The sequence below is a fragment of the Rhamphochromis sp. 'chilingali' genome, assembly GCF_963969265.1.
Source record: "Rhamphochromis sp. 'chilingali' genome assembly, chromosome: 5".
In the NCBI taxonomy this organism is placed as follows: Eukaryota; Metazoa; Chordata; class Actinopteri; order Cichliformes; family Cichlidae; genus Rhamphochromis; species Rhamphochromis sp. 'chilingali'.
In genome coordinates, this window is record NC_137932.1 from 31,884,882 (window position 1) to 31,912,858 (window position 27,977).

The following is a 27,977-nucleotide window of genomic DNA, read 5'->3' on the forward strand; positions in this document are numbered from 1 at the left end:
GCAACTCAGAAGACATGGCCTAAATAAGGAACGAAATACAAAAATACAAAGAACTAAGGATACTGGGCCCACATGGCCCAGGACCATGACAGTTAACCATGTCATGGTTAACTTTCATGTCAGGTAGTTTCAAGTTTCTTTTGAGATTCTCACAAAACCTAATTAGTCTATCTAAATTCTAAAATCTTGGATCTTATTCTAGTCACGTGGTTGGAGAATTACAAATTTTCAACATTTGCAATTTAACCCCCAGAAAGCGTAAAGTATTTAGCTAGGATCTTGGACTGAGTCTGTAGAGAGAAAAGAAATAACTGGAGAAGGTTTAATTTTGTAACAAATAATCTTCAAATGTCAGAATTCTTGTAACTTAGTTGAAATAATCTGTAGGACTGCCTGTCTACTTTTCAAATTATCCTTTGGATGTTAAAGTCACAGTACAAAAGTAGATCTACATATGCTACAAGGAACATTAAGGCCTCGGTAGAGCAACCGTAATTACATACAGCCTGCAGTGATGTAACTGACAACTTGTCCATTCGTGAGGGATATTTTCTTGATTATTTAAAAACTAGTTTAGCATGCAATAATATCAATGTAGGGAGTTGTAGAGGGAATTCCAAGACAGCCTGGCCACTGTAGTGTTGTTGTTAAAATTCTTTGCTTGCCAGCTGAATCCTTCCCAAAGAGTGTGTCTGTGTGTGTGAGTTAGAGAGCAAGCGAGAGAGTGCTGTTTGTTATGTGTGAACAAAATTATTAACACCAAACATCTCTATGTCTAGCATAAAGGAAGAAGTGTGTCTCAAATGTTTTCATGTCTCATCTGTCACCTTTACTCGAGGGACTTCCATTTATTATTCAATTATTAATGATATTTTTAGTATGTAAATTAGCTATTTAGTAGACTCTTAATGATTACCCAGACATGTTCACCTCATCCTCAGTAATGTATAGTTGGGACATTACTGAACCCTTGTGTGGTGCTCATTTTCAAATGCATTGTTGAATATTTCATATATGCATGACATATCAGCAAACATATGTAAATATGTGAATTTACAATGTAATTCATTTTTGACACCTAAATGTACAACCATCTCAGAGCTGTAAATGGCAAATATACATGGATTACCATAAAGTATGAACATAAGCCATCTGTTAGCTTTGGTTCGAAGCAGAAATACCAGTTAAATGGTAAATGGCCTGTATTTGTATAGCGCTTTTCTAGTCCCTAAGGACCCCAAAGCGCTTTACACATCCAGTCATCCACCCATTCACACACAGGTGATGGCAAGCTACATTGTAGCCACAGCCACCCTGGGGCGCACTGACAGAGACGAGGCTGCTGGACACTGGCGCCACCGGGCCCTCTGACCACCACCAGTAGACAAAGGCTGAAGTGTCTTGCCCAAGGACACAACGACCGAGACTGTCCAAGCCAGGGCTCGAACTGGCAACCTTCCGATTACAAGGCGAACTCCCAACTCTTGAGCCACATAATGATGGCAGCTTCCTGGTTGGACTTCATTTCCCATTAAATCCTGCAAAACACAGCAGGAGACAGAAAAATAACCTGAAGCCAACTCTCTTATTGCAACTGGTCTGGTGCATTGTTACACAGCACTCCATGTTACAGATTGCTGTGCATTTATATCAGTTCTGGTGTCGTTTAAGGGAAAATTACCCCATCGACAATGTGCATCAGTAATAGCTCTCCCTTAAAGCAACAGGCAGCAATTCCTTACTCGTGTCTCGTTTCCTGTATAGAATATTTTTTCCATGTCATAATTTGAACAGCCATCCTGAAGTAGGTCTCACTGGAAAGCTCCAGGAAACATCTTACAATTCCCCTATCACACTAAGTTTTGTGTTCTGATTACACTGCACATCTTCTTTGTACATAGCTTTAAGGAAGAGAACTGTTAGTGTTCACAAGTATTGGTTATGTTAAAAGCACAGCATTGGGATGTGTAGATGTTGGGTTGAATTTTCTCTTTATTTTGTGAATCAGTCAGTAGGTCTCAGTTGAAGAAAGGAAAAATTAGTGGAAAATTCATATTAAAGTTTATATATTTAATCTATCTTAAACCAACCTATGTATCCATCCATCCATTCGCTTCCGCTTATCCTTTTCAGGGTCGCGGGGGGCGCTGAAGCCTATCCCAGCTGTCATAGGGCGAGAGGCGGGGTACACCCTGGACAGGTCGCCAGTCTGTCGCAGGGCTAACACACAGGGACAGACAACCATTCGCACTCACATTCATTCGCACATTCACACCTAGTGACAATTTGGATTATCCAATTAACCTATCCCCACAAGCTGCATGTCTTTGGACGGTGGGAGGAAGCCGGAGTACCCGGAGGGAACCCACGCAAACACGGGGAGAACATGCAAACTCCACACAGAAAGACCCCGGCCTGATGTTGGAATTGAACTCAGGACCTTCTTGCTGTGCGGCAACAGTGCTAACCACCGTGCCACCGTGCTGCCATATATTTAATCTACTGCTATTGAATTTGTTGTTAGCTTAATGAGCTACAGTAACTGAGTTGAAAAACCCCAGCCCTGATACTTTTAGAAGTGCATAACAGACCTGGGTGAAAATATATTTGGATATCTATTCAAATATGATGTCATATTTTGCTCATTTGTTGAAAATGGGAATTCCTGCAAGATAAGTCAAATTTCCTGGGATATTTCCAGAGTCAAGTAGCTGCTAAACCTTGCCTCCCTTTCACAGCTAGCACTGCTTTCCTACAATAATATGTAAAAATGTAACACTATTAATAACAGATAGTAAATCAAGGTCAGATTTCTTCCCAGCGTAGAGTGATTAGGAACATCCGTTTAAGCTTTCGTCAATGTTGTTAACTATCACGTCATAGCAGATCATTGTTTTCTAGCTAGCTTATTAGCATTAACACTAGTTAGCATTCTTTATTGAATTATTAGGTGCTGGACTATCATGTATCAGCTCTGCCATATCTATAAAAAAAAATCATCTTTTATTTCTATATGAATCACACTGGAAATGCTCACTCTGAGGCCGTTTAAAAATTACCAAATGGCAAAATACATGACTTTTGAAGCAGTAGTGGTTTTGACTTCCTCAGTAGATAATTTGCACATTTGTTAAAATTCTCTTAATGTTTTCTTCAAAAAACTTTGGATGCTAGCTGTATAAACTCATTTATAAATGTGTTTTACTTTGAGGATCTTATTATTTAACTCCAGCATTAAAAAGAGAAAAAATGCGACCAGTAAATAACTCTGACCCATCATGCTCGACTAGTTTCTAATCTTTTAGGTACCTTTTGATAAATGCCTTGATTTTTAAAGGTTGTGAGCAAGCTAGAATGTATCATTTGCTGCTAATAGGGCAGATAAATTCCAAACGCTTGACAGGTTTTTCATAGCTAGAATTAATTGTTAAACCATGAGCAATCACTATGAAGGGGAAAGGTTTATCAAAAGATTTGTTTCCATCAACATATTCAACTGCAATTTCACCCACGTCTTCTGCATGATGGTGTACCTCAAAACTCATCATGCCATCTTTTTCCATGCTGTCTTCTCCTCCACTTCCACCCATCATCTCTCCCACATGTCCCACCCCTTCTCACGTGGTCTGGAATGGGTCAACTACCCGTGGTGTGGTCTTTGCCCTCTGTGGTAGGTACTTCCATTCCCCAACGGACACTAAGGAGCTGCTGTACGACCCAGCGTCCGTGATGAATGGCGACACACTCAAGTTCTGCCTGAAGGAGGCCTGGTGCAAGCTGTCCTTCTTCGTCCTTTCCTTCTTCTACTATCTCTACTGGTGAGCACAGGGCAGGTGGTATGGGGAGATAATTGGATTACATGTAAATAGATTGCATTAATCTAATTACAACACATAAATAAGCAGTAAAACTGAACTGAAGCTACTTTTTAAAAAAGCTTGGGGAGAAAAGGATCAGTTGATGAGGTGTTTGACTTCCGCCCAGACTAAACATCAGCAGGTCATGTAACATTGGTTTGATTTCCCAACTGATGAAGCAATGTGAGTGCAAATCACTGAATAAAGTAACCATTTCTCCAGCAATCACATGCAACTCCCTGTACTCATATGACTTTGTGAAGTCCAGTTTGCCATGTCAGGCTAGTAATACTGCTAATGCATGTGATGTTAAGAGAATTTGATTCTTTACTTCACTGACAAGCACCACAATAATGCTGTGTGTAGCTGATGGGTAAAACTACTACATACTGGTTCAAATGTTGTTTGTGTGCAACAAGATAATTGATAATATTGATGATATATTCACATGTCTATTGTTGTATAATTTGTCTGCCATGTCCTGATGTTACTGCTAAAATCAATTTTCTTGTTCATGTCTAACGATGCTGTTATTATTAACCACGGATTCTTGTTCCATGTGTCATGTGGGTGCTGCAGTGTGTGGAACCTGGAAATATCCCTCTAATAGGTCTTATCAGTGGAAACACTTAAAGGTACAATCCTTATATTTTTTGATATTTCATTCTATGGTAGTATATTGAGGCAGAACAGCATTGTTGAGAAGAAATCTTGACCATATGACCACCCCAGTATTTGCCCTTTTCTCAATCTTGATATGTTGGACTGTGAATGGCTGTTGTGGTTATATGGATTTGATGATTTTGACCAGACTACATAAATTTTTCCAGTTCTAGTTATAGAACTCAGAAGACGGTTTTCGATGACAACTAAAGAAGGATTGCAACTTTAACATGGAGCTGCTCTTGTATGTGTGTGATAATGTCGCAACTTAACATTGCAGTAAGGTCCTCATCCTGTTGAAAAATGCCATTTATGTATCTGCTTGGGGTATAAATACTTTGCTAACAGCAATGTTTATCTCAGCAATACCACACAGGTAGAAAAGCAACATCATGAGAGTGTTGAACTTAGACTCTCGCACAAAATCCTGATGTTTGTTTTTGAGAATGGCTGCAATTACTCAACATATTTTAGAGATATGAGGCGATACTTATTGTCCTTAAATTTCCAAACACATTGAGCTATTTAAACACAGTCTATTTAAAGTTTCAATACATGACCAATGGGTAAATGTATACCACAGGCATGTGATTAATTGGATTAAGGACGTGTGCAGCATTTTGCCAATGCAGGCTTAATTTGGGAGAAATTATTAAATATCACTTCTTGCCCTTCCTGCCCTAATGCAGGACACATGGCATGAACCTAGTTATATCCAATAAGAAAAAGCTAATCTCAAAATTTTTTCAGTTTTAAAATATATCCAAGATCACAAAGGCAGTTGGATTGTAATGCATTCCCTCCTGGCATGAAAAAGAAAAAGAGCTAATGTGTTACGCTCACATGTATCCCATTCATTTTCATACCAGAGCCTACATCAGTCAGTAGATGGAGTAACTTGTGTGGAAGGTTCAACCAACAGAGGTTGTCTTTATTAAATAATATTACAGTATAGGGACAAACATTTATAGCAAAATTGGTTGGCTATCAAAAATGTATCATCATTTTTAAAATAACTGAATTAGGTGCCTATTGTTATAAAGACAGTGTTCATCTTAAAGTTTAATCATCTTGCTTTTTCATCTCACTTCATCCTGTCCTGTTCTAGCTCATATTGGACTGATCTGCAGCAGCAGCAGGTATTCTACAATACAAGGTGATGGTGGATTCACTTTCAAATCTAAAGCCAAAGACATATTGAAGAGAATTTGTCCTTGCCTCTTTTCCGCCCAAGATTTTTTGTGTGATTTCTGTAGCGACTTGCTGACCTTTATGATCCTCCCTGTTTCTACACTCTTGATCAAGGGTCCAAGGATTAAACAGTTTGTTTGTTACAGCATCAGGAAGTTCTGCTGAAAGCAAAGCAAGCCAAATTTGAGTAGGTTCAATCCGGTTGCATTTGGGTAAAATGCTACCCCTTTCCCAATGGCTAGCCTAAGAGGGAATGTATGAGGGAGAAATCTGTTACTATATTTTGAATGGCACTGGCTTATTAGAAATCAAATTGCACAAATTATGCGTCAACCAAAAGAATAAAACCTCACGAAACTATTACATTAATTTGTTTAAGTCCCCAGTACAACAACGGATTCTTGAGGCTAATAAAGTTTCCACATCTTCATGCCTACAAGGTGAGTGCGTGTAACATAAATTCATTGTCAATTAGATGAGTAGCAATTCTGAAACGGAGACTTTTTTCAGCCCTTTTGTAGTTACAAAAAAGAAGGGCTGGTGTTAACTGGTCAACAGCCTTAACAGTGGCATGTAACACTCTATAAGCAGGACTTATACAATGTTACAAAATTTATTTTTTCCACTTAAAATAGGATTTCAACACACAAAACCATCCAAGGAAGGTTTTATCTCCTCATTATGACTTATGAATCTCAAAATTACCAGAAAAAAAGGACATACTCTCCTTTTAAACAAATGCCATAAATATCTGGCAACTGAGAAGACTGCTGGACTTTTGGGTGAAGAATCTTGTCTCATTCTGGTCCAATATCATATTCTAGCTGCTCAACAGCCCTGTGTCTTCTTTGTTGTATTTTTCACATCATGATACCCCAAATGTTTTCAACTGGTTGACAACCTAGATTGTAGGCAGGCTAGTTCAGCAACCGACTCTTCTGTTGTAATAGACCCAGTATTGTGTTTACCATTGTCTTGCTGGGATTTGCAAGGCCTATACATAATCTTGAGAAATTTTCACAAATATGAACTAAAAAGTGCAAAACTCATGTTGAAACACTGTCTTAAACTAAGCAGGGGATTAACTTGAACTGACATCAATAATGAGAACATCAATAATATTATTTTGATCTTGCAATTTTTTTCTTGTTATGTGAGGTTTGAATTTTATCAAATAAAGCTTCATTTTTTTTCCATTTAGAGCTCTTGCTACATACTTGTAGTACTGTAGCGCTAAAGCTGATGACTGGAAGGTCAATGTGGCCCGTTGAAAGGATGGCCCTTGCAACAGAAATCACACTTCAGCTTTGTTTTAATGATTAAAAATAACAAATTCAAAGAGTAAACTCTAATGTTATATAACTATAGTGATGGTCTGCATAAAGAATTCATGAGGTTGAATTGAAAGTGAAACAGCCTGAAACCAGATCTGTGCAGCTTGTACCTGTTTCCGCGACCCTACTTTCTCCACTGCTCCCCAAACCCATTCTACTTTTTTTTTTTTTTTTTTTTTTTTTTGCCTGTCCCGTTTGGCTCTTTTGCCATCAGAATTGTTGTCTAAAGGCAAAGAAAGATGCCCAACGGATTTACTTTACCAAATTGACCATCCCAGCCTTGCCGTAATGGTCCATTTGATTCACCTTTTATTGTTTATTTTATTTTCACTTACTGAATACGGGACAGACTTGACTGGGGGAAAGAAGGGGAGAAAGAAAGAGGGAAAGAGAAACAGCTGAGAAGAGGGACGGGGGAGAAGGGCAAAAGACAAAAACCAACAGAACGGGCAGAGGAAAAAAAATGCATATATCAATCACCTGGGTCACCTGCTGAGAAAGAAAAAAGAAAACAAGCAGAAGAGAACAAGAGTAATAGAATAAACAACATCACAATGATATATGGGAATATGACAGTAAATACTAAATATTAAACATTATTGTGCAGCACATAAGATCAACAGAACACAGTGTGCTTTGAGGTAGGAGCCAAAAAGGGTGTAGTTTGTGGGTGTGATCACCCGTGTGTACACCTGTGAGCATGGACGCGCTTGTTTTTTGTTTTTTAAAAGGTTCCTTCATGTAATAATCTGCTAGAGGGTGTGGGGGGGCCACAGTCCCGTCCTTCAGGGCATGAAGCAGGTATGGAGGAGATCAAAACTCCAGACATCCAGAGGCCCCCAGAACACAAGAGACCAAGGAAGACCAACAGAGGGGCAGCTGCGCCACTGTCCCAGAAAGAGCTGAGGAGAGTCCCAGATGAGGGCTCACCCAGCAGCCGCGGAGCAGAAGCCAGGGGGAGTTGCAGTGACGCGCCCGTGAGCTCCGCCGGCAGCCAGCCGCGCCTGAGTGACCTGGGGGCACCCCACCTCCGAAGTGGCCCGAGCGAGCCCCAGGCTCCAGGCCCCGATAAGCGGCCGCCAAGGAGTGAGCCGGTGTGTACCTGGACGCCCACCCCCGGACACAAAGAACCACCAATGCACCGATGTCCGAGGGGGACCGCCACTGGCAGGGGAAGTGGTGGTAGGGGGAGATAGGCCTCCATACCTTGGAGGGCCTGAGATGTCCCCAGAGAGGTGGCGCCTGACACCCAACCTGATATATAGACACAGACATACAGGCACACACAGATACAAACATCCATTTCCACCCTCATGCTCTCATATGCACTTACTCCACACTCAACCAACGTGGAGACAGACATAAAGAGACGTTGTACACACGATCACACTCCCCAAGCGTACTCTACAAACCGGGTCTAGGTGCCCTTGCCCCTGGAGGGGGGAACTGCACCCAGACCCAGGTGGTGTTACCCTTTTCCCTACGGTGGGGGGAGGCAGACCGCCCCGACTCTGCAGCAGCAGGAAGGCCCCACACTCCAGACCGCAGTCGGACGGCCAACTCCTCCTCCTAGCCCCCCCGCTCCAGCAGGTCGCAGAGAATGGGGGTGAGAGAAGACTCCAAACCTCCCTCCACCCGCTCATTGTAGTGTTGATGCATGTGTGTTCTAAGGTGCATTTAAAACCCAGGAGGGGTTGGAGCTACCTGCCAGAGAGCAGCAGGTAAGCGCATGGTCCCTCCTGCTAGCCCTCAATGTCTACGTGTATTTAAAATTGAGAGGTGGGCAACGATGCCAGGGGTGGGGTGTACACCCTGATGGTACTTTGGACTCCGTGTATCGTGCCCACCCCCAAGATCCTATATGTATGTGTAATGAGAGTGTGAGTAATGTGAATGTCTAAGTTGCGGGATAAAATTGAGGCAGAGGCAGCCAGAAGGGGACGGGGGGGGGGGGGGTAGCCTCCTCTGCACCCTGGTGACATACCCCTACTCCAAGGTCCTGCATGTGTGGGTGGTTGTGGTGGAGCGGGAAGAGGGAGGCAGCTGGAGATGGGGAGGGAAGGAAGGGAGGGGCAAGTGACCCTTCCCTGGGGCCAGCTCCCCCGCTGACCCCAGTAGGCACCCCATACTCCGCGACCCGCCAGGGAAAGGGGGCCCAGGCCCATCCAGACCGGGGCCCAGCGCAGCAGCGCCTCCCGGCCCCACAGAGCCCGGGACAGTCCTCCCAACCCCACCACAGAGAAAACTGCACCCACCCCACCATCCACTCATCTTCCAGACTACATAAGACAATAAACACCCAGGCTGAGATCTTCCTCCACCTCTCCTGTATCTCCCCCTCCTGCAGAGGGAGCTCCTGAAGAGAGGAAAGCTCCTGCAAGATGTGACAATCTCCCCCACCAGTTGAAGAGCCCCCCAGGTGGCTCGATGCACCGGCGGCACCCCGCTCCAGGGCTGGGCCCCCATGCACCCACCCGCCCACAACCCCGGCAACACACCAACCAGGACCCAAGCCCCCGAGGCCCGGTCCAGGTCCCAGCCCAGAGACGGAGCGCCCCCAGAACCTCACGCCCATCCCGGACCCACCCAGGGGCAGCCAGGCTACCAGGTCAGTAACCCACGTCCGTCAGCACAGACCCTCCCCTAGCCCCGCTGTACGCAGCCGCGAGGAAACAGTCACCTGAGAGCCAACAGAGCCCCTAACGGGACATGACCGCTACCCCGGGTTGAGCCCCCCAAGGAAGATGCCTCCGGGGAACCCCCCGACGCCCTAAGCATGTCCCTACCCCCACACCAATCACAACAGTGAAGGCGGGACCAGACTATGACCCCCCACCCCCACTAGGTGATGGAGCTGATCAAAGGAGCCCAGAGCAATTGATCTGATGTGGTGGCAGAGGCTGTATCAAGACTAATGTAATCTAATAGATAATTTCTATATTGGTTAGAATTAAGATTATTTTTATTTTTCCAGTTCATGAGGACTGTTTTCTTGGCTATGCATAGGGCAGTGAAAACCATATGGGCGATATTGTTTTCTGAAGTGACATTATCTAAGCTGCCCAACAAACACACTAAGGGGGAAGTTGGAATGTTACATTTCAGACACTTCGATAAGTCTTCACATATCTCGCGCCAAAACTTCTGAACTGGTGGACAGAACCAAAGAGCGTGGATATAATTGTCCGGTGAATTGGTTTGGCAGTGTGAGCAGTTGTTGGTAGACGTAAAGCCCATCTTGAACATCCGATGACCTGTATAGTGCACTCTATGTAATATTTTGTATTGAATTAATTGAAGACTGGGATTTCTAATTAGATTAAAGGTTTTTAAGCAAATCTGAGACCAAAAGTTTAGGTCTAAGTTAACTGATAAATCCGCTTCCCATTTTCAGAATCAGAATCAGAATCAGAATGGGGTTTATTGCCAAATGTTGAGCAGGTTTACAACATTAGGAAATTGCTCCCTTCCTTCCCTCCCCATCTCCAGCTGCCTCCCTCTTCCCGCTCCACCACAACCACCCACACATGCAGGACCTTGGAGTAGGGGTATGTCACCAGGGTGCAGAGGAGGCTACCCCCCCTCCCCCCCTCTGTCCCCTTCTGGCTGCCTCTGCCTCAATTGCAATAGGAAGTGATATTGATTCATCTGTTTTAGAAAGCATTCTGTATATTTTGGATAGTAATTTGGGGGTTTTAAGAGTAAGAAATTGAACCACACTTGGTGGTGTTTGTAGTTCAACTTGACCCGGTTTAAATTTCTTTTTTACTATGGATTTAATTTGTTGATATTCTAAAAATCTTTTCTTGTTGATCCCATATTGTGTAACTAGTCCGTCAAATGAAATAAATTCTGTTCCTTCTAGTATATGTTCTAAATATTTGATTCCTTTACCACTCCAATCTGAAAAGTTTATCATATTATTGTTTTGTAATATGTCAGGGTTGTTCCAGATAGGTGTACGTTTGCATGGGATTAATGAAGACGCTGTCAATTTTAGAAACTCCCACCATGCTGTCAGAGAAGCACTGATGTTGATGCTTTTAAAGCATTCATGTCGTTGGATGTTTGAGCTGATAAATGGTAGGTCTGAGATCTCTAGATTATTGCAAAGTGCTTGTTCTACATCTAGCCAAGGTTCATCTAAGAGGGTATGTTTTAGCCATCCTGAGATAAACTGAAGCCTGTTGGCTAAGAAGTAGTGCTGAAAGTTAGGCAGTTCTAGTCCTCCTTTATCCTTGGTCTTTTGTAGTGTTTTTAAGCTTATACGTGGGGGTTTATTTTTCCAAAGGAATTTGGACATACATGAATCTAGAGATCTGAACCAATCTTGTGGCGGTTTAGTTGGGATCATTGAGAATAAATAATTTATTTTTGGTAAGACCATCATTTTTATAGCGGCAACCCTTCCCATGAGTGATATGGGTAGACATTTCCATCTAGCCAGATCATCTTCTACCTTCTTTAAAAGTGGGATATGGTTTAATTTAGTTAGATCTGCAAGCTTGGGAGAAACATTAATACCTAAATATTTTATATTTCCTGATTGCAGTGGTGTAGAAGAGGAATTATGGAGGGAGCAATTAATCGGTAGAACTGTAGATTTTGACCAGTTAATTGAGTAATCTGATATTCTTGCAAAAGAGTTTATCAATTCAATCACCCCAGAGATATTGGTTTGTGAATTTTGGAGAAAGAGTAACACATCATCCGCATAAAGGCTGATTTTATGTTCCACGTTCTTGCATTTTATGCCCTTAATTACTGAATTCTGTCTAATTGCTGCTGCTAGTGGTTCAATAAAAATTGCAAACAGTGAAGGGGAGAGTGGGCATCCCTGCCTGGTGCCCCTCAAGAGACAGAAGCTGGAGGATGTCTGGTCATTTGTTCTAACACAAGCTGTTGGGGAATTATATAATATTTTTAACCAGTTTATGAAAGAGGATCCAAAACCAAATTTGTGTAAAGTTGCAAATAGAAATTTCCAGTTAACTCTGTCGAATGCTTTTTCTGCGTCTAAAGAGAATATTGTAGTTTCTAGGTTTTTACTGTATGAGTAGTCTATCAAATTAAGTAATCTACGTGTATTTGTTGATGAGTGCCTACCTTTTATGAAACCAGTTTGGTCAGGATGAATTAAGAGGGGGGTTATTTTCTCCAGTCTCTTTGAGAGAGCTTTGCAGATTATTTTAAGGTCTACGTTTATAAGGGATATTGGACGATAGCTTGAGGGATATACAGGGTCTTTGCCTGGTTTTAGCAGGAGATTAATGTTTGCAGAATTCATATTTGATGGAAGTCTGCCCTTTTCTTTAATTTCCACCAACGTTCTGTAGAAAACTGGTGCTAGAATCGACCAGAATTCTTTGTAGAATTCTGCAGGAAAGCCGTCTGGACCTGGAGCCTTATTATTGGGCATACTTATCTATCAGGGCTTCTTGGAGTTCACCTGGTGTCAGTGGTGAATCCAGTGCCATTGCTTGAGTGTCCAATAATTTTGGAAGAGTTATGTTGTCCAAAAACTGGTCAATTTCTTTTTTAGATGGGTTTATTTGTGGTGAATACAACGTTTTATAGAAATCCCTGAAAATGTTGTTTATTTGTATCGGATCATATATTGTGTTCCCAGATGAATCTTGAACAGCACATATAGTTGTTTTTTCTCTATTTATTTTTAGCTGGTTTGCTAGAAATTGACCGGATTTATTACCATGTTCATAATTTTGTAGGCGTAGTCTTTGTACTAAGAATTTTGTTTTTTTATCAATTATCTCATTTAATTCTAGTTTTGTTTTGCGTATTTTGTTCAATGTTTCCTGATCTTGGTGGGACGCGTAGGCTTCTTCTAGTGATTTGATGTTTTTTTCTAATTCCTGAATATTTTTGTTTTCTTTTTTCTTTTTATGTGATGAGAAAGAAATTATTTTACCTCTCATCACAGCTTTCCCTGCTTCCCATAGAACAGAAGCTGATGTTTCGGGAGTGTCATTATAGTCCAAATATGAAGTCCACTCTTTTTTAAAATATTTAATAAAGTCTTCATCTTTAAGTAGTGATATATTAAATCTCCAGTTTTTTCTTGGCGTAGTATTATTCTTGTGCATTAGCGTTAAAGATACAGGACCATGATCGCTGACAACTATAGGATGAATCTCAGTGTCTGAAATGTCGTTCAGCAGTGAGCTGCTGACCAAAAAATAATCCAGACGAGAGTAGGAGTGATGGACATGTGAGAAAAAAGTATATTCCTTACTGGTGGGGTGAAGGGAGCGCCATGCATCGCAAAGACCAAAGTCGCTCATATACTGTTTGATTATATTTGTGGACTGCCAATTACGCTGAGTTCCCGCTGTATTGAGCCTATCCATGTCTTCATTTAGTCCAAGGTTGAGGTCGCCTCCAAGAACAAGTGTGCCATCTAAGTGTTCAGAGAGTGCACTGAAAAAACCGTGAAAGAATGAGGGATCATCAACATTTGGACCATATACACTTGCAATACATAGCTTTTTATCAAGTATAGATAGTTTAATGATTAAGAATCTGCCCTCTGGATCTATAACTGTATCGAGTACTGTGAAATTAATATTTTTATGTATTAAAATTGCTACTCCCCTTTGTCTAGAATTATAACAAGCTGAGAACACATTAGGAAACTCAGGTGTTTTAAGTTCATTCGAACCTCTAAGAGGTCTGTGGGTCTCTTGTAAAAGGACAACATCTGCCTGTAGTTTTTTGAGTTGGTTAAATATTTTTAACCTCTTTACTCTGGAGCCAGCTCCATTTATATTCCATGTAATGAACCTCAGTGTACCCATAGATGTTTGTGTATAACTAGGGATGTATGCTGTGTGCGTCGCTTAGCCAGGTGGAGAGAATACGTCACTTGTTCATAAATAAAGAGAAGGAGAGAGAGAAAAAATGTGTGGCGAGATGCTCCGTGGGTCTGACTTTGTGTATGCATAGTTACTAATATGAGTAGGCTTGGCTTAAGTGTGTGTATCCTAAACGACTGTGTGCGCTGTCTGACTGATGTAAATGTGCTGCCGTTGAGCGCATGGTGCGTATGTGTCGAAATAAAGGATGTTTGTGGATGAGTGTCGAAGCAGGTGATCGAGGCAGTGAAAGGAATAAAGAAAGAAACCAAGGACAGGGGTGAGCAGCATAAAACCAAGAGGGGGGGGGGAGAGGAGAAAAAAAAACAAGAAGAAAAAAAACAAAACAAAAAGTAAACATTCCAATTAAATCACTGACGGAGAGTGACGGTGTTGATTCTGCTATGAAATCACACTTTAAGATGCGATTTGATACTGGTAAGTTAAACAGATGTTAATGCAAGTTAGTGTGTGTGGATAGGGAAATGGTGTAGCTGATTCTTATCTGGTGTGAGGTTAATACAGCCACGGAGTGATGTTGGGGTCTCGGTGGAGCTGTCCGTCCACGTACAGCCGGTCCCACAGCGATGACAGCGCGGGAGCCCTTCTGGATGAAGCAGCGTCAGATTGGGAAGAGGCCCTTCTGGATGAAGCAGCGTCGGATTGGGAAGAGGACCCTGCGTCGTTCCAAGATCTCTTTGGGGAACTGGTCGTTCACGCTGAAGTCCGTTCCTTTTAATTCCCTGCCGCGGCTTTTCACGTGTTGCTTTTGTTTGAAGTGGCCGAATTTGGCCACGATAGGACGTGGTCTCCCGGCCGTAGCCCGAATGGGGCCGAGGCGATGTACCCGATCGAAGACGATGTTCTTCACAGTGTCCTCCGGCAGCTTCAGGTGGGTTTTGATGAAGCTTTTTACCATGGTCTCCGCGTCCTCTCCAGCGGCTTCTGGAATACCAGAAAATACAAGATTATCACGCATGCTACGAGCTTGTAGATCGATAACTGTTTCTTTTATTTTTTTATTTTCTCTATTGAGCTGGGTAACATTATCTGTGAGACATTTCACCGACTCCCTTAGCGTGGCATTTTCAGCAGCAAGCGTTTCCACCTGCTGCTGGCTGTACTCCAGGGATTCTCGCAAGCATTTAAATTCTCGGTGAAGAATCTCCACCAAGGACAGCCTTGCGTCGAAACTGGACAATCGCTTGTCGATTGACTCCAATATGTCGGCAATATCTTTGCCGGCTGGCGATGTTGAGCCGGGGGAATCTGCCGGGCGTTGTCTTTTCGACGACGGCGTCTCAGGTTTGGCCGGGGAAGCTGCACACGGGGTCTTCTTCATCACGAGATCCTGAAAGCACTGATCAATATAATCTTGGAGAGTCTCTAAACTCTCCCCGTTGTTCTCCAGGGTGTTGGAGATTATTTAGACAAATAGTGTTAGTTATAAGACAATTGATAAGTGTATTTGGTAATGCTGAAGCTTAAATGAATTTGTTCAAATCTAAACTACCATTTGCTTTAATTTTCCGCCAAAATCTCCGGCGTCTGACGTCAGTTACAACATGAGTCGCTTACCTTGTCCGTCACTTCCGTCACTTACCTCCTCTCCTCCTCATGTCTGAGAATTTTATCAAATAAAGCTTCATTTTTTTTCCATTTAGAGCTCTTGCTACATACTTGTAGTACTGTAGCGCTAAAGCTGATGACTGGAAGGTCAATGTGGCCCGTTGAAAGTATGGCCCTTGCAACAGAAATCACACTTCAGCTTTGTTTTAATGATTAAAACTAACAAATTCAAAGAGTAAACTCTAATGTTATATAACTATAGTGATGGTCTGCATAAAGAATTCATGAGGTTGAATTGAAAGTGAAACAGCCTGAAACCAGATCTGTGCAGCTTGTACCTGTTTCCGCGACCCTACTTTCTCCACTGCTCCCCAAACCCATTCTACTTTTAAATACTCTAGGAACAACAAGTAGGCCTGCATTGCGAGAGCGAAGTGCTCTAATAGGGTGATATGATACCACAAGGTTCTTAAGATAAGATGGGGCCTGATTATTTAAGACCTTGTATGTGAGGAGCAGGATTTTGAATTCAATTCTGGATGTAACAGGGAGCCAATGAAGGGAAGCCGACACAGGAGAAATATGCTCTCTCTTTCTTTTTTTTTTCTTTTTTTTTATTCATATTTTGGATGGACAGAAACATTAACAAATATACAACTAGAATAATCATACTGTCAGTTCTCTGTCCGTTCCTTAACAACAACCAACAAATAAGGACTAACAATAACTAAGACAAACAGACAAAAAAACAAACAAAAAAAACAAACAACACCAGGAGAAACAAAATAATATACCGCCTCCTGGGAAACATCAGCAAAAACAAAAGCAATGGGGGCAAAACACCCGGGTGCCTAAAAACAAAACATAACCTTGACCACTGATGACATTAGACAATTTATTCCCTCTACTGACTTTCAAAGTAAAAAAAAAAAAAGACAACAAAAATACCAACGACACATGAAACCCCCCCCCCCCCCCCCCCCAAAAGAACATTTATCACAATATCTAGGAGACATTGTCGATGTACAACAAAAAAGGACCCCAGACCTGCTCAAAAATATCTTCTCTCCCCTTAATTCTGTATATAACCCGTTCATATGATGCCATCTTAGACATTTGTTCAGTCCATTCCCTGAGAGAACAGGGGCTGGATGACTTCCAGTGCCTCAGTATTATCCTGCATCCTGTTATGAAAGCCAGACGCATCCACAGTCTCTGTTTTTTTGAAAGGATATTATTGTCAGGTAGCAGGCCCAGGACACATACAGCTGGAGATTTAGAAAGATTAAGTTTAAAAATATCATTCACCAAGTTAATGATCCCGTCCCACAAATAATCATTTTTCCGACATGTGTACAACATATGAACTAGAGTCCCAGCTTCCTCCTGACATTTCCAACAGGTGTCATTATCCACAAGCTTCAGCCTGACTAATTTACTGGGAGTACAGTGATTTCTGTGAAGCAACTTGTACTGGATAAGTTGAGACTGTGTTTCAGGTGAGCAAACATACCATGATGAAACCAGCGTCTTCCAACTGTCCTCTAAAATCTGGATACCCAGATCCTTCTCCCAACACTGCCTCAGTCCCCCCAAATTGGGAGAGTGTGCCTCTCTGAAGATCCCATAGAATTTGGATGCCCTGATTCTATTAATGCCAGGGGCTGCAAACATCTTCTGAATACTAGATGGAGGGTCTGGATTATTATTCAAAATGGTTTTAATACAGTGTCTTATTTGAAAAAACCTCCAAATTTCCCTTGGATCCAGATTAAATTCTCGTCTGATTTCTGCAAACGATTTCATGCCAGTCTGCCCAAATAAATCCCCCACCTGATTGATACCTGTCCTAGCCCAAGCCTCCCACCAGACCGGTTTCTTACCAATTAATATTTTCTTATTATACCAGATAGAGGCTCTAGCGGTAAGATAAGGGCTAATGTTGGTATATTGGTGAGCTCTAAACCAGGTCTCTTGCATGAAAGCCAATACTGGATCTTTAAACGGTACTGGTCTTCCCTTCTGAGTAAGGAAGGCCTCTAAAGACGAAGGAGCCACAAGACTTTCCTCAATCGCAACCCATGATGGAGAGGGAGAAAGCATAATGATACCAGACCATCTTGGACAATGCCAACCCGCCACTCTCTTTAGCAGCATATAATTTGGACCGATTAAAAGATGGCTTTTTGCCTGCCCACACAAAACCCTCCACACATGTATTATAAAGCTTTAGCAAATTATGTAACATGTGAAGAAAGTACTGAAGTTTAGGGGCAATAATCATCTTCACCAAATTAATTCTGCCCAAAAGGGACAGATTTATTTTAACCCAATTCTGCAACAGCGGACGAATGTTTTGAATCACTGGGGAGATGTTTACTTGCATTATGTTGTCTAAACCAGGGGTCAGTTTAATCCCTAAGTAAGTCAAACCCTCGGGCATCCACTTGAAATGCCATGAGCTCCTCATAACTGGCGGACACAGTTTAGAAATGGGCATAACTTCCGACTTAGACCAATTTATGGTGTAGCCAGAGATTACAGAAAAGGAATCAATAATTGAGGAAATTGCAGGAATGGCCTGTTCTGGGTTACTTGAGATCAGTAAAATGTCATCTGCATACAAAAAAGTTTTATGTTCTTCTTGACCCATATCCACCCCCCTAATTTTCTTACATTCACGTAATGCAATAGCCAAAGGCTCCAAAAACAGGGCGAAAATGAGAGGTGATAAGGGTGAATCTTGTCTAGTACCCCGACTTAACGAAAAGGAGGGTGACATTATCCCATTGGTAGTAACTGTAGCCATTGGATCTGTGTATACCACCTGAATCCACTGCCTAAAAAAGGGACCAAAACCGAATCTCTTCAACGTATAAAACAGAAAGGGATATTCAACTTTATCAAAGGCCTTCTCTGCAACTAAGGAGAACGCGACGACAGGGTCTAAATTAGTCCTGCTCTTCCAGAATATGTGCAATAACCTACGTAGATTATCTGCAGAACTTCTGTTTTTCACAAAACCGACCTGATCCCTATGCACCAAATACGGAAGAACTTTCTCAAGCCTAAAAGCTAGTATCTTAGAAATAATTTTTTCGTCCACATTAATTAATGAAATTGGGCAATAATTCCCACAATACTGTGGGTCTTTCCCTTTTTTATGTAATAACGTGATCACTGCCGATCGCATACTAAATGGTAGTCTCCCTCTTTGAAACGCATCTTGATATACCGACAGTAGTCTTGGAGCTAATTCGCCCACGAACACCTTATAAAAATCTGATGGAAATCCATCGTTGCCTGGAGATTTGCCCAATCTAAGACTTCCAATTGCCTGCTTAACTTCAGTTAGTGTAATCTTACCTTCTAATACAGTTCTTTGATCTTCAGACAGGCTGGGAATTTTAATAGAAGAGAAGAAATCTGACAGCCTCTGTTCCTCCACCAATCCATTAGAGGTGTAAAGCTCCTGATAAAATTTAGTAAAAGTATCATTAATTTCTTTTTTACTGGTGGTCAACTTATTATTATTACTAGGAACAAAAATAGATGGTATAAGGTTGCTAGATTTTATCTGCTTAACCCTGTGTGCCAACATTTTACCTGTTCTCTCCCCTTGTTCAAAATACTTCTGATTTAGACAAAACATTGCATATTCCGCTTTTTTCTCCAGTATAGAATAGAATAGAATAGAATAGCCTTTATTGTCATTGTACAGAGTACAACGAAATTGGAGTGCCACTCCCTTGGTGCAAGTTTCAATAATAAATATAAATGTAAAATATAAAAAGTACAAAAAAAACAATCGTAAGTACTCAAACAATAGTATGTACAATATATACAGGATAGCAGCATTAATATAATGACAGTATGAATAGCAGCATAATATAATGACAGTGACGGTATGGAATAGGTTCAATTGTTTTTGTGCTTATTTACTACGGTGATAGCTCTGGGAAAGAAGCTATCCCTGAATCTGTTTGTCCTGGTTTTATGTGACCTGTACCGTCGGCCTGACGGTAATAGTTCAAACAGTTGGTTGCTGGGGTGAGAGTGGTCCTTGATGATATTGCCAGCTCTGCTGAGGTACCGAGAGTTTGCAGTGACCTCCAGGCTGGGCAGAGAGCAGCCAGTGATCTTCTGGGCTGTGTTGATGATCCTCTGCAGTACTTTCCTGTCTGCAGCTGAGCACCCTGCATACCATGTTGTTATGCCGTACGTTAGGATGCTCTCTATGGTGGCTCTGTAAAATGTCACCAGCAGCCTCTCCTCCAGGTTGTTCCTCCTGAGCACTCTCAGAAAGTGGAGACGCTGCTGGGCCTTTTTAACCACCGCTGTAGTATTTGCAGTCCAGGAGAGGTCATCAGATATCTGCACGCCCAGAAACCTCATGGAGTGTACCCTCTCCACACAGCTCCCGTGAATGTAAAGTGGGGCCGGGTCTGCTCTGCCCTTCCTGAAGTCCAAGATAAGTTCTTTAGTTTTCATGGTGTTCAGTTGGAGGTTGTTAACTGAACACCACTCAGTCAGTCTGTTGACCTCATCTCTGTAGTCCGACTCATCCCCCCTTGAGATGAGTCCAACCACTGTGGTGTCATCCGCGAACTTTATGATGGTGTTTGAGAGATGGGTAGGGGAGCAGTCGGAGAGCGTAAACAGGAGGGGACTCAAAACACATCCTTGTGGAGACCCGGTGCTGAGTGTGATGGTGCTGGACCGGTGGGGGCCGAGTCTGACAGACTGTGGTCTATTTGTCAGGAAGTCCTTGATCCAGAGGCAGATGGGGGTGGAGAGTCCCAGGTGAGACAGTTTCTGGACCAGGATCTCCGGGATGATATGATTGAATGCTGAGCTGAAGTCCAGAAAGAGCATTCTCACATAGCTTCCTCGGTGCTCCAGGTGACTCAGCGCAGTGTGGAGCGCTATGGTGATAGCGTCCTCGGTGGAACGATTTGTCCTGTAGGCAAATTGGTGGGGGTCCAGAGTGGGAGGCAGACCGGCCCTGATGTGCTGACAGACCAGTCTCTCAAAGCACTTCATCACTACAGGCGTAAGTGCAACAGGCCTGTAGTCATTTGGGCTGGCCACAGCTGTCTTCTTGGCGATGGGGATGATGGTGGAGGTTTTGAGGCAGGGCGGGACGGTGTTTGATGACAAGGAAAGGTTGAATATTTTAGTGAAGACTCCGGTCAGTTCGTCAGCACATGCTCTGAGAACCTTTCCATGTATTCCATCAGGACCTGCCGCCTTCCTGGGATTCACTGACCTTAGAACACACCTCACTTGGTGCTCCCTAAGTGTTAGTGTGCCAGTGCTGGGGGCGGGTGGAAGTGGTGTGGCAGCTGAGGGCTTGGTCGTCTCAAAGCGGGCGAAGAAACGGTTTAGATCCTCAGCCAGTGAGGCATCAGTCCTAGATGTTGCCTGGTTATTGCTTCTGTAGTTGGTAATGTGATTGATCCCCTGCCACATTTTTCTGGGGTCGTTGTCAGCAAAGTGATCTTCAATCCTCCTCCTATAGGCAGCCTTAGCTTTCCTGATGCCTCTACTCAGGTCTGCCCTGGCCGCCCTATACGCAGCCCTGTCCCCTGACTTGAAGGCAGTGTTGCGGCTTTTTAGGAGGGATTGCACTTCGCTATTCATCCAGGGTTTTTGATTTGGAAACACCCTGACCCTTTTGTTGACGGTGACATTGTCAACACAGTTCCTGATGTACGAGAGTACAGTGTCCGTGTACTCCTGGAGGTTGTGGCTGGAGAATAAATCCCATACAGTTGTTGAGAAGCAGTCCTGCAGTTGAGAAAGGGCTCCTTCAGGCCAGGTTTTTATTGTCTTTGTCTGGGGCTTTGTTTTTCTCAGCAGGGGGGTGTAGGTGGGGGTGAGGGACATGCAGAGGTGGTCAGATCCAGCCAGGTGGGGGAGGGGTGTCGCTCTGAAAGCATGCCTGATGTTTGAATAGACATGGTCCAAAGTGTGTTCTCCTCTCGTAGCAAAGTCCACAAACTGGACAAATTTAGGAAGCACAGTCTTTAGGCACGCTTTGTTAAAGTCGCCGGCGACAATAAAAACCCCATCGGGGTGGGCAAGCTGTTGTTTGTTTATGGTGTTGAGCAAGAGGCTGAGAGCCGTGCTAACGTTAGCATCCGGCGGTATATAAACAGCTATCACAATAACTACTGTAAACTCCCTCGGGATGTAAAAAGGTCTGCACGAGACTGCCAGAACCTCCAAATCAGGAGAACAGTGTGTGTGAATGATCCTGCTGTTACAACACCACTCGTTATGCACGTAAACACATAGCCCCCCTCCTCTGCTTTTACCTGAGTTGCTGTTTCTGTCATGCCAGTGTAGCGTGCGGCCTGCTAACTCGACTGCAGCGTCGGGAATCAGCGGGTGAAGCCACGTCTCTGTAATAAGAATAATGCTGCAGTTACGTGCAAAGCTTGTGTTGGCTATCTGTAGCTCCAATTCGTCAAGTTTGTGGGTGATGGATCTGGCGTTCGATAGGAAAAGGCTCGGAAGTGCTGGCCGGTGTGGATGTTTGCGTAGCCTAGCGTCTGAGCCCGACCGGCATCCCCTCTTCTGCTTTCTTTCCCTCCGTCGCCTTCTACGCTTGCTGGGCGGGCAGACCATCCACGGTTACCCTGGCGGTCTCGCTATCTCCACCAGGATGTTGTGTGTTCGCTGATAGTCGCCAGAAACAGACAAACTATATTTAAAACCTAGGTCAGTTAGGTTCTGGCGACTGTAAGAGATGGCGGCGTTGCAAACATTCAAAAATATCCACATTAAAAGTAAAAACGAGCACCAAACTGGAGAGCTAAGAGCCGCTGCACCCGTGCGCGCCGCCATCTTGTCATTAGTATACTATTCATCTCAAAATTAAATTTAATTAATTTGTTCCATAAATCCCTCTCTGGGTGCAGCATGTGTTGTTTTTCAAGCTCCTTGATATCCTGTTCCAGCTTCATCAGCTTGTCCCTCTCAACTTTTTTAATCAAGGAGCAATACTGGATAAGGCGCCCCCTCAAATAGGCCTTAAAAGCGTCCCAGGTCATTCCAACGTCATCAATAGAGCCCTCATTGTGCAACCAAAACTCCTTTATCATTTCCCTTATACATTCACAATGACCCTTATTCTTCAATAATGAGTTATTCAAATGCCACCTAGGTGACGGTTTAATATTATCACTACCAGAAAGAACAAGGTCAATGGGAGCATGATCCGAAACAGCAATATTACCAATAGAGGACCCAATAGTTTGACTTACCAGAGAACGGGACACCAAGAAATAGTCTATCCTGGAGTAGGTTGAGTGAGGATGTGAAAAAAAAGTATAATCTCTTTCTTGAGGATGAAGAAGTCTCCATATATCTACCAGGCTCAATTCCTCTGACATCACGTCCACCGCAACATTTACTGAGTCCTTACTTAGTCCAGTACAGGAGGATTTATTCAACAATACATCCCTGACCCGGTTAAAATCTCCCCCAATTACAATATTTGTATTACCTATAGTCCGCACAATGTTACAGACTTCATGAAAAAATTGTGGCTGAGGAGAATTGGGAGCATATATGTTGACCAATGTCATTTTCCGCCCCTGTAAACATGCATCCAAAACCACCCATCTACCCTCCTAATCTGTATAATGCTTAAAAACCTGAAAATCCAAGTTTCTTCTGATCAATATGACCACCCCTCTTTTTCTAGCAGAAAATGCACTAAAATAAACTTGCGCCACCCAATCTCTTTTAAGCTTTAATGATTCCGCCTCATCGAGATGGGTCTCCTGAATCAGGGCTATGTCTGTCTTTTTCTGCTTCAAGTATGTGAGGATTTTCTTCCTTTTAATAACATTATGACAACCCGCTATATTCCACAACATTATTTTATATAACTCCATAACACAACGCGAGCCAAGTTATTGTACAGATTTATCCAGAAGAAAATCCCATTTACCCATATAACAAATCTTAAAGCCAGTTACATGAGACAACCCAGTGGTCCAAAAAATAGGTCTATACAGGACAGTTGGCACCATACCATCAAAATGAACAACAAAACAAAACACAGTTAAAAAAAAAAAAAAAAAGAAAAAGAGAAGAAAAAAAAACACCATGAAATCGTTGGTCCGTGGCACTCAAAAATCCCATAATGGCATCCCTCCTCACGTCCCCCCCCCCCCCCCCCCCCCCCAAACAAAAAAACCCTCACAGAAGTAAACTAACCCTTAGCTTATAAAATCCTCTTAAGTTACATCACCCGGAATGTTAGCCGAATCCAGGCCGCTCAGAAATTGCTTAGCCTCTGCTGGGTTGGAAAACTGATGATACTGGTTATCCACTGAAAAAGTCATAACAGCCGGAAAGCGAAGGGAATAGCCAATATTGCACTGTTGCAGCAAGCGGCGCGCCTCGTCAAACTTCCGGCGTTTTTCTTGTACCTCCTGTGCATAATCCTGGAAAAAAACAAACTCTCATGCCTTTCCAAATGATCTGCTTCTTTTTTCTGGCAGCCGCCAGTACGGACATCTTGGCTTTATCCCATAGGAAGCGAACAATGATGTGTCTCGGTCTGGAATCCGCAGCTGGCTTCGGAGGTGCTGGCCCCACCCGATGGATTCTATCTATTTCGTAGTAATCTCCCATCTCAATGTCCAGAGCCTCAGACAACAGATGCTTCACGCAATCCTCAAGATTACGGCCTTCGGTTCCGTCTCTAATACCCGATATTCTAATATTCTGGCGCTGTGAGAAACCCTCGAGCACCGTTACTTTTTCCTGCAGCCGCTGGTTCTGTATCTTCAAGTTCTTACTTATTGAGCTAGCTTTAGCCTCTTCATCCTCCAAACGAGAAATTCTTGTCTCTGTTTCGTCCACCCTCGCGCCTAGGCTATTCCCAGCTTCCTTGAGAGACTCAATTCCACCTTTCACCGTCGTCATATCTTGTGCTACCTGCTCAAGCAGAGATCTTATAGAAGTCAGCTCGGCCGCCACACCATCTTGGGAAGGACACCTGGCATCCACACCATCAGGTGTCTCCGCCATAGTAGTTAGCGAAGTAGCCTGAGTGTTGTGTGTTTTCCCTCGCGGCATAGTCGGATCGTTGCGTGTAAAGTAATGACTCTTCTGCCTCCTTCCACAGAATTTGCCAGGGCTGACCCAAAGTAAGACAAATGACCGGCTCTAACTTATTTTTAACAAGGTTTAGGGGGGGTGGAGTGCGCGCCTCCAACTTATGCTGCCATCTTGGGCGGGCGTACCACGTGACTCGGTCTCTCTTTCTAGTCCCTGTCAGTACTCTTGCTGCAGCATTTTGGATTAGCTGAAGGCTTTTTAGGGAGTTTTTAGGACATCCTGATAATAATGAATTACAGTAGTCCAGCCTGGAAGTAATAAATGCATGAACTAGTTTTTCAGCATCACTCTGAGACAGGATATTTCTAATTTTAGAGATGTTGCACAAATGGAAGAAAGCAGTCTTACATATTTGTTTAATATGTGCATTGAAGGACATGTCTTGGTCAAAAATGACTCCAAGGTTCCTCACAGTATTACTGGAGGCCAAGGTAATGCCATCCAGAGTAAGAATCTGGATAGATACCATATTTCTAAGATTTTCAGGGCCAAGTAAAATAACCTCAGTTTTATCTGAATTAAGAAGCAGAAAGTTAGCGGCCATCCAGGTCTTTATGTCTTTAAGACATTCCTGCAGTTTAACTAATTGGTGTGTGTCATCTGGCTTCATGGACAGATAGAACTGGGTGTCATCTGCATAGCAGTGAAAATGTATGCTATGTTTTCTAATGATACTGCGTAAGGGAAGCATGTATAATGTAAACAGAATTGGTCCTAGCACTGAACCCTGTGGAACACCATAATTGACCTTAGTGTGTGAAGAGGACTCTCCATTTACATGCACAAATTGGAGTCTATTAGATAGATATGATACAAACCACTGCAGTGCAGTACCTGTAATACCTACAGCATGTTCTAATCGCTCTAATAGGATATTATGGTCGACAGTATCGAACGCTGCACTAAGGTCTAGCAGGACAAGCACAGAGATGAGTCCACTGTCAGAGGCCATAAGAAGATCATTTGTAACCTTCACTAAAGCTGTTTCTGTGCTGTGATGAACTCTGAAACCTGACTGAAACTCTTCAAATAAACCATTCCTCTGCAGATGATCTGTTAGCTGTTTGACAACTATTCTTTCAAGGATTTTTGATATGAAAGGAAGGTTGGAGATTGGCCTGTAATTAGCTAAGACTGCTGGGTCTAGAGATGGCTTTTTAAGTAAAGCTTTAACTACAGCCAGCTTGAAGGCCTGTGGTACATAGTCGATTATTAGAGATAGGTTGATCATATTTAAGATTGAAGGATTAATTAATGGCAGGTTTGTAGGAGTTTTATAGGACCCACATCTGTTACTATATTACTATATTAACCCTTAATACAGAGAATATACTGAAAATTTACCACAGATGATGTAACACTCCATTATCTGCAGGACTGCAGATGAGCAGAAACTACATATTGTATTTTTTTTTACTGTGTTAGCTACTGGGGTGATATTTGAGGTTGGGGAAACAAACTACATTTCAATGAAGCAGAAGCAAAACATGTTAATTCACATTTATGTCACAATGTTCAATGAATTGTACCTGCCAGTGGACTAGAACTGATTTGATGTTTGCTGCTGTGATGTCTTTGCTATTCGGTAGCAAATATCATTAGAACCGACTGCTGAAAACTAACTGATACCATTCTCAGTCGACTTTTTGACCTCCTGTTATGCTAGAGAGAGGCATGACATGCTATGTAACCTAAACATGTTTTTAGCTTGATCTTACCTTATAACTGAACCCACAAGAGTGTACTCATGAAAGCACATACACCAACAGTTATATATTACTGTTGGAAAATAAATAAATAAGTAACCTTTATGATGTAACAATGCTATAATAATGGCTTGTTTGGGCTTTGTGCGCAGAAATGTTGAGAGGGTTGAGAAGGAAACTTAGAGTAGTAGAGTTGTCACAATACCAGAATTTCAAACTTAATATTGGTACTTTTTTTCATATCGCAGCTAAACTTTTGACCTCATCCTGCAACAAGAGAAGTAATGGCAAAGAAGCCATTTTTTGAAAAAGATAAGTTAATTTTCCACGAATTTTCAAAATTATAAATTAGATCAATTATCTGTGACATTTTTATCTGTAATGTATCTTACCTTCAGAATATCTAATAAGTAATAACTAATAAAGAAATGAAACAACACAATACATAACACATTTAAATCATAGAAATTTTTGTAGTAGAAAAGCATTATGAAAAAGTTAAAAATGAACTTTTGTGGTATTAGTTATGCTAAAATAAAGAAGATATTTTAAAAATGGTTTTACTAAAAATCAATTTTAGTATTGATTAATATCTCAGTATGGATTTTTTTCTGACAGCCCTAGTTGGAACAATAGGGTTAAAGGTCATAGGTCAAAGAAACAATGATTATTGGTTTGAATTGTGAAACAAAAAGTGGTCTTTCATATTGTTGATGTTTTCTTGACGCCATCCATCGATCCCAACCTCCTCATTTTATTGACTTGGCACATAGCTAAATCTACTGACTTCCCTGTCACACTAAATTTTCACAGCAAGAAAAAAGATGTGTTTTGTTGCTAAAACAGTTAATGGTAAAATGTAACTGTGGGTCATAATAGGTTGCTACAAAAATTACCTCTGGGGTCACCTGTTAAGTAGTTCAGTCATGTTGTGCATATGAATAAAGTATTGCAGCTATTTGTAATGAGCTTGGCGTGAGATCTCTGTTTCAATATTATTATAAAACTGTCCTTAGGATATGCAAACCTGCTCTACACTCTAATTAGACTCAGACTAATTGGACATTAACTTGTTAACACACATTGTTCCTGTCTAATAAGGCGTCTTTCAAAGGGCACATGTTCACCGCTAATTCAGTTTATATTATAAATGTCCAATTAATTGGGCATTTATAATACAAGTCCACCTCTCCTGGCATATGCACGGTAGCATATGCCAACAGCAAGTGTTAGACTCTTATTATTCTTCCTATTCTTTAGCTCAGTGTTTTCCATACTTTTGGAATCATGGTCCATATTTCACATTAGAAAAATCACACGGCACACCACCAAACAAAACCACCAGGTATAGCAGAAGTGGCCTGGTTTGTCCCCAGTATACCTTTTTTGCTTTCTTCTGACCACTACTCCTACTAGGGCCTTCATCTGGGTCGAAATTTGCTCCAGGACCCAGGTCCGATTGACTACTTTTTTTTATTCAAATATTCATCTATTGCTATTAAGTGCTGCGTTGTTTCACTCACAAGCATGACTATTATGTATTTTCTTTCCATCTTCTTCTGTTTTACTGGCAGTTAGCAACCAATTTAATTAGAGCAGCTAGTAGTACTGCCCCCTAGTAGAAGAGAATGTAATTGTTCTGCC

General features: G+C 42.3%; 1 protein-coding gene across 3 annotated transcripts in view; it reads left to right on the forward strand.

The window, feature by feature from the left end:
- cnih3 (cornichon family AMPA receptor auxiliary protein 3) overlaps positions 1-27,977 on the forward strand; it is a 146,407-nt gene that overhangs the window by 113,361 nt on the left and 5,069 nt on the right. The window contains exons 5-6 of one of the 3 annotated variants that reach the window (XM_080881816.1): positions 3,675-3,818; positions 4,437-4,492. In XM_080881816.1, the coding sequence (XP_080737942.1) occupies positions 3,675-3,818; positions 4,437-4,464 (172 nt within the window). In that variant the 3' untranslated portion in view covers positions 4,465-4,492. Of the gene's footprint in view, positions 1-3,670; positions 3,819-4,436; positions 4,493-27,977 lie in introns of all 3 variants that reach the window. The other 2 variants (XM_080881814.1, XM_080881815.1) reach the window with 2 other exon arrangements.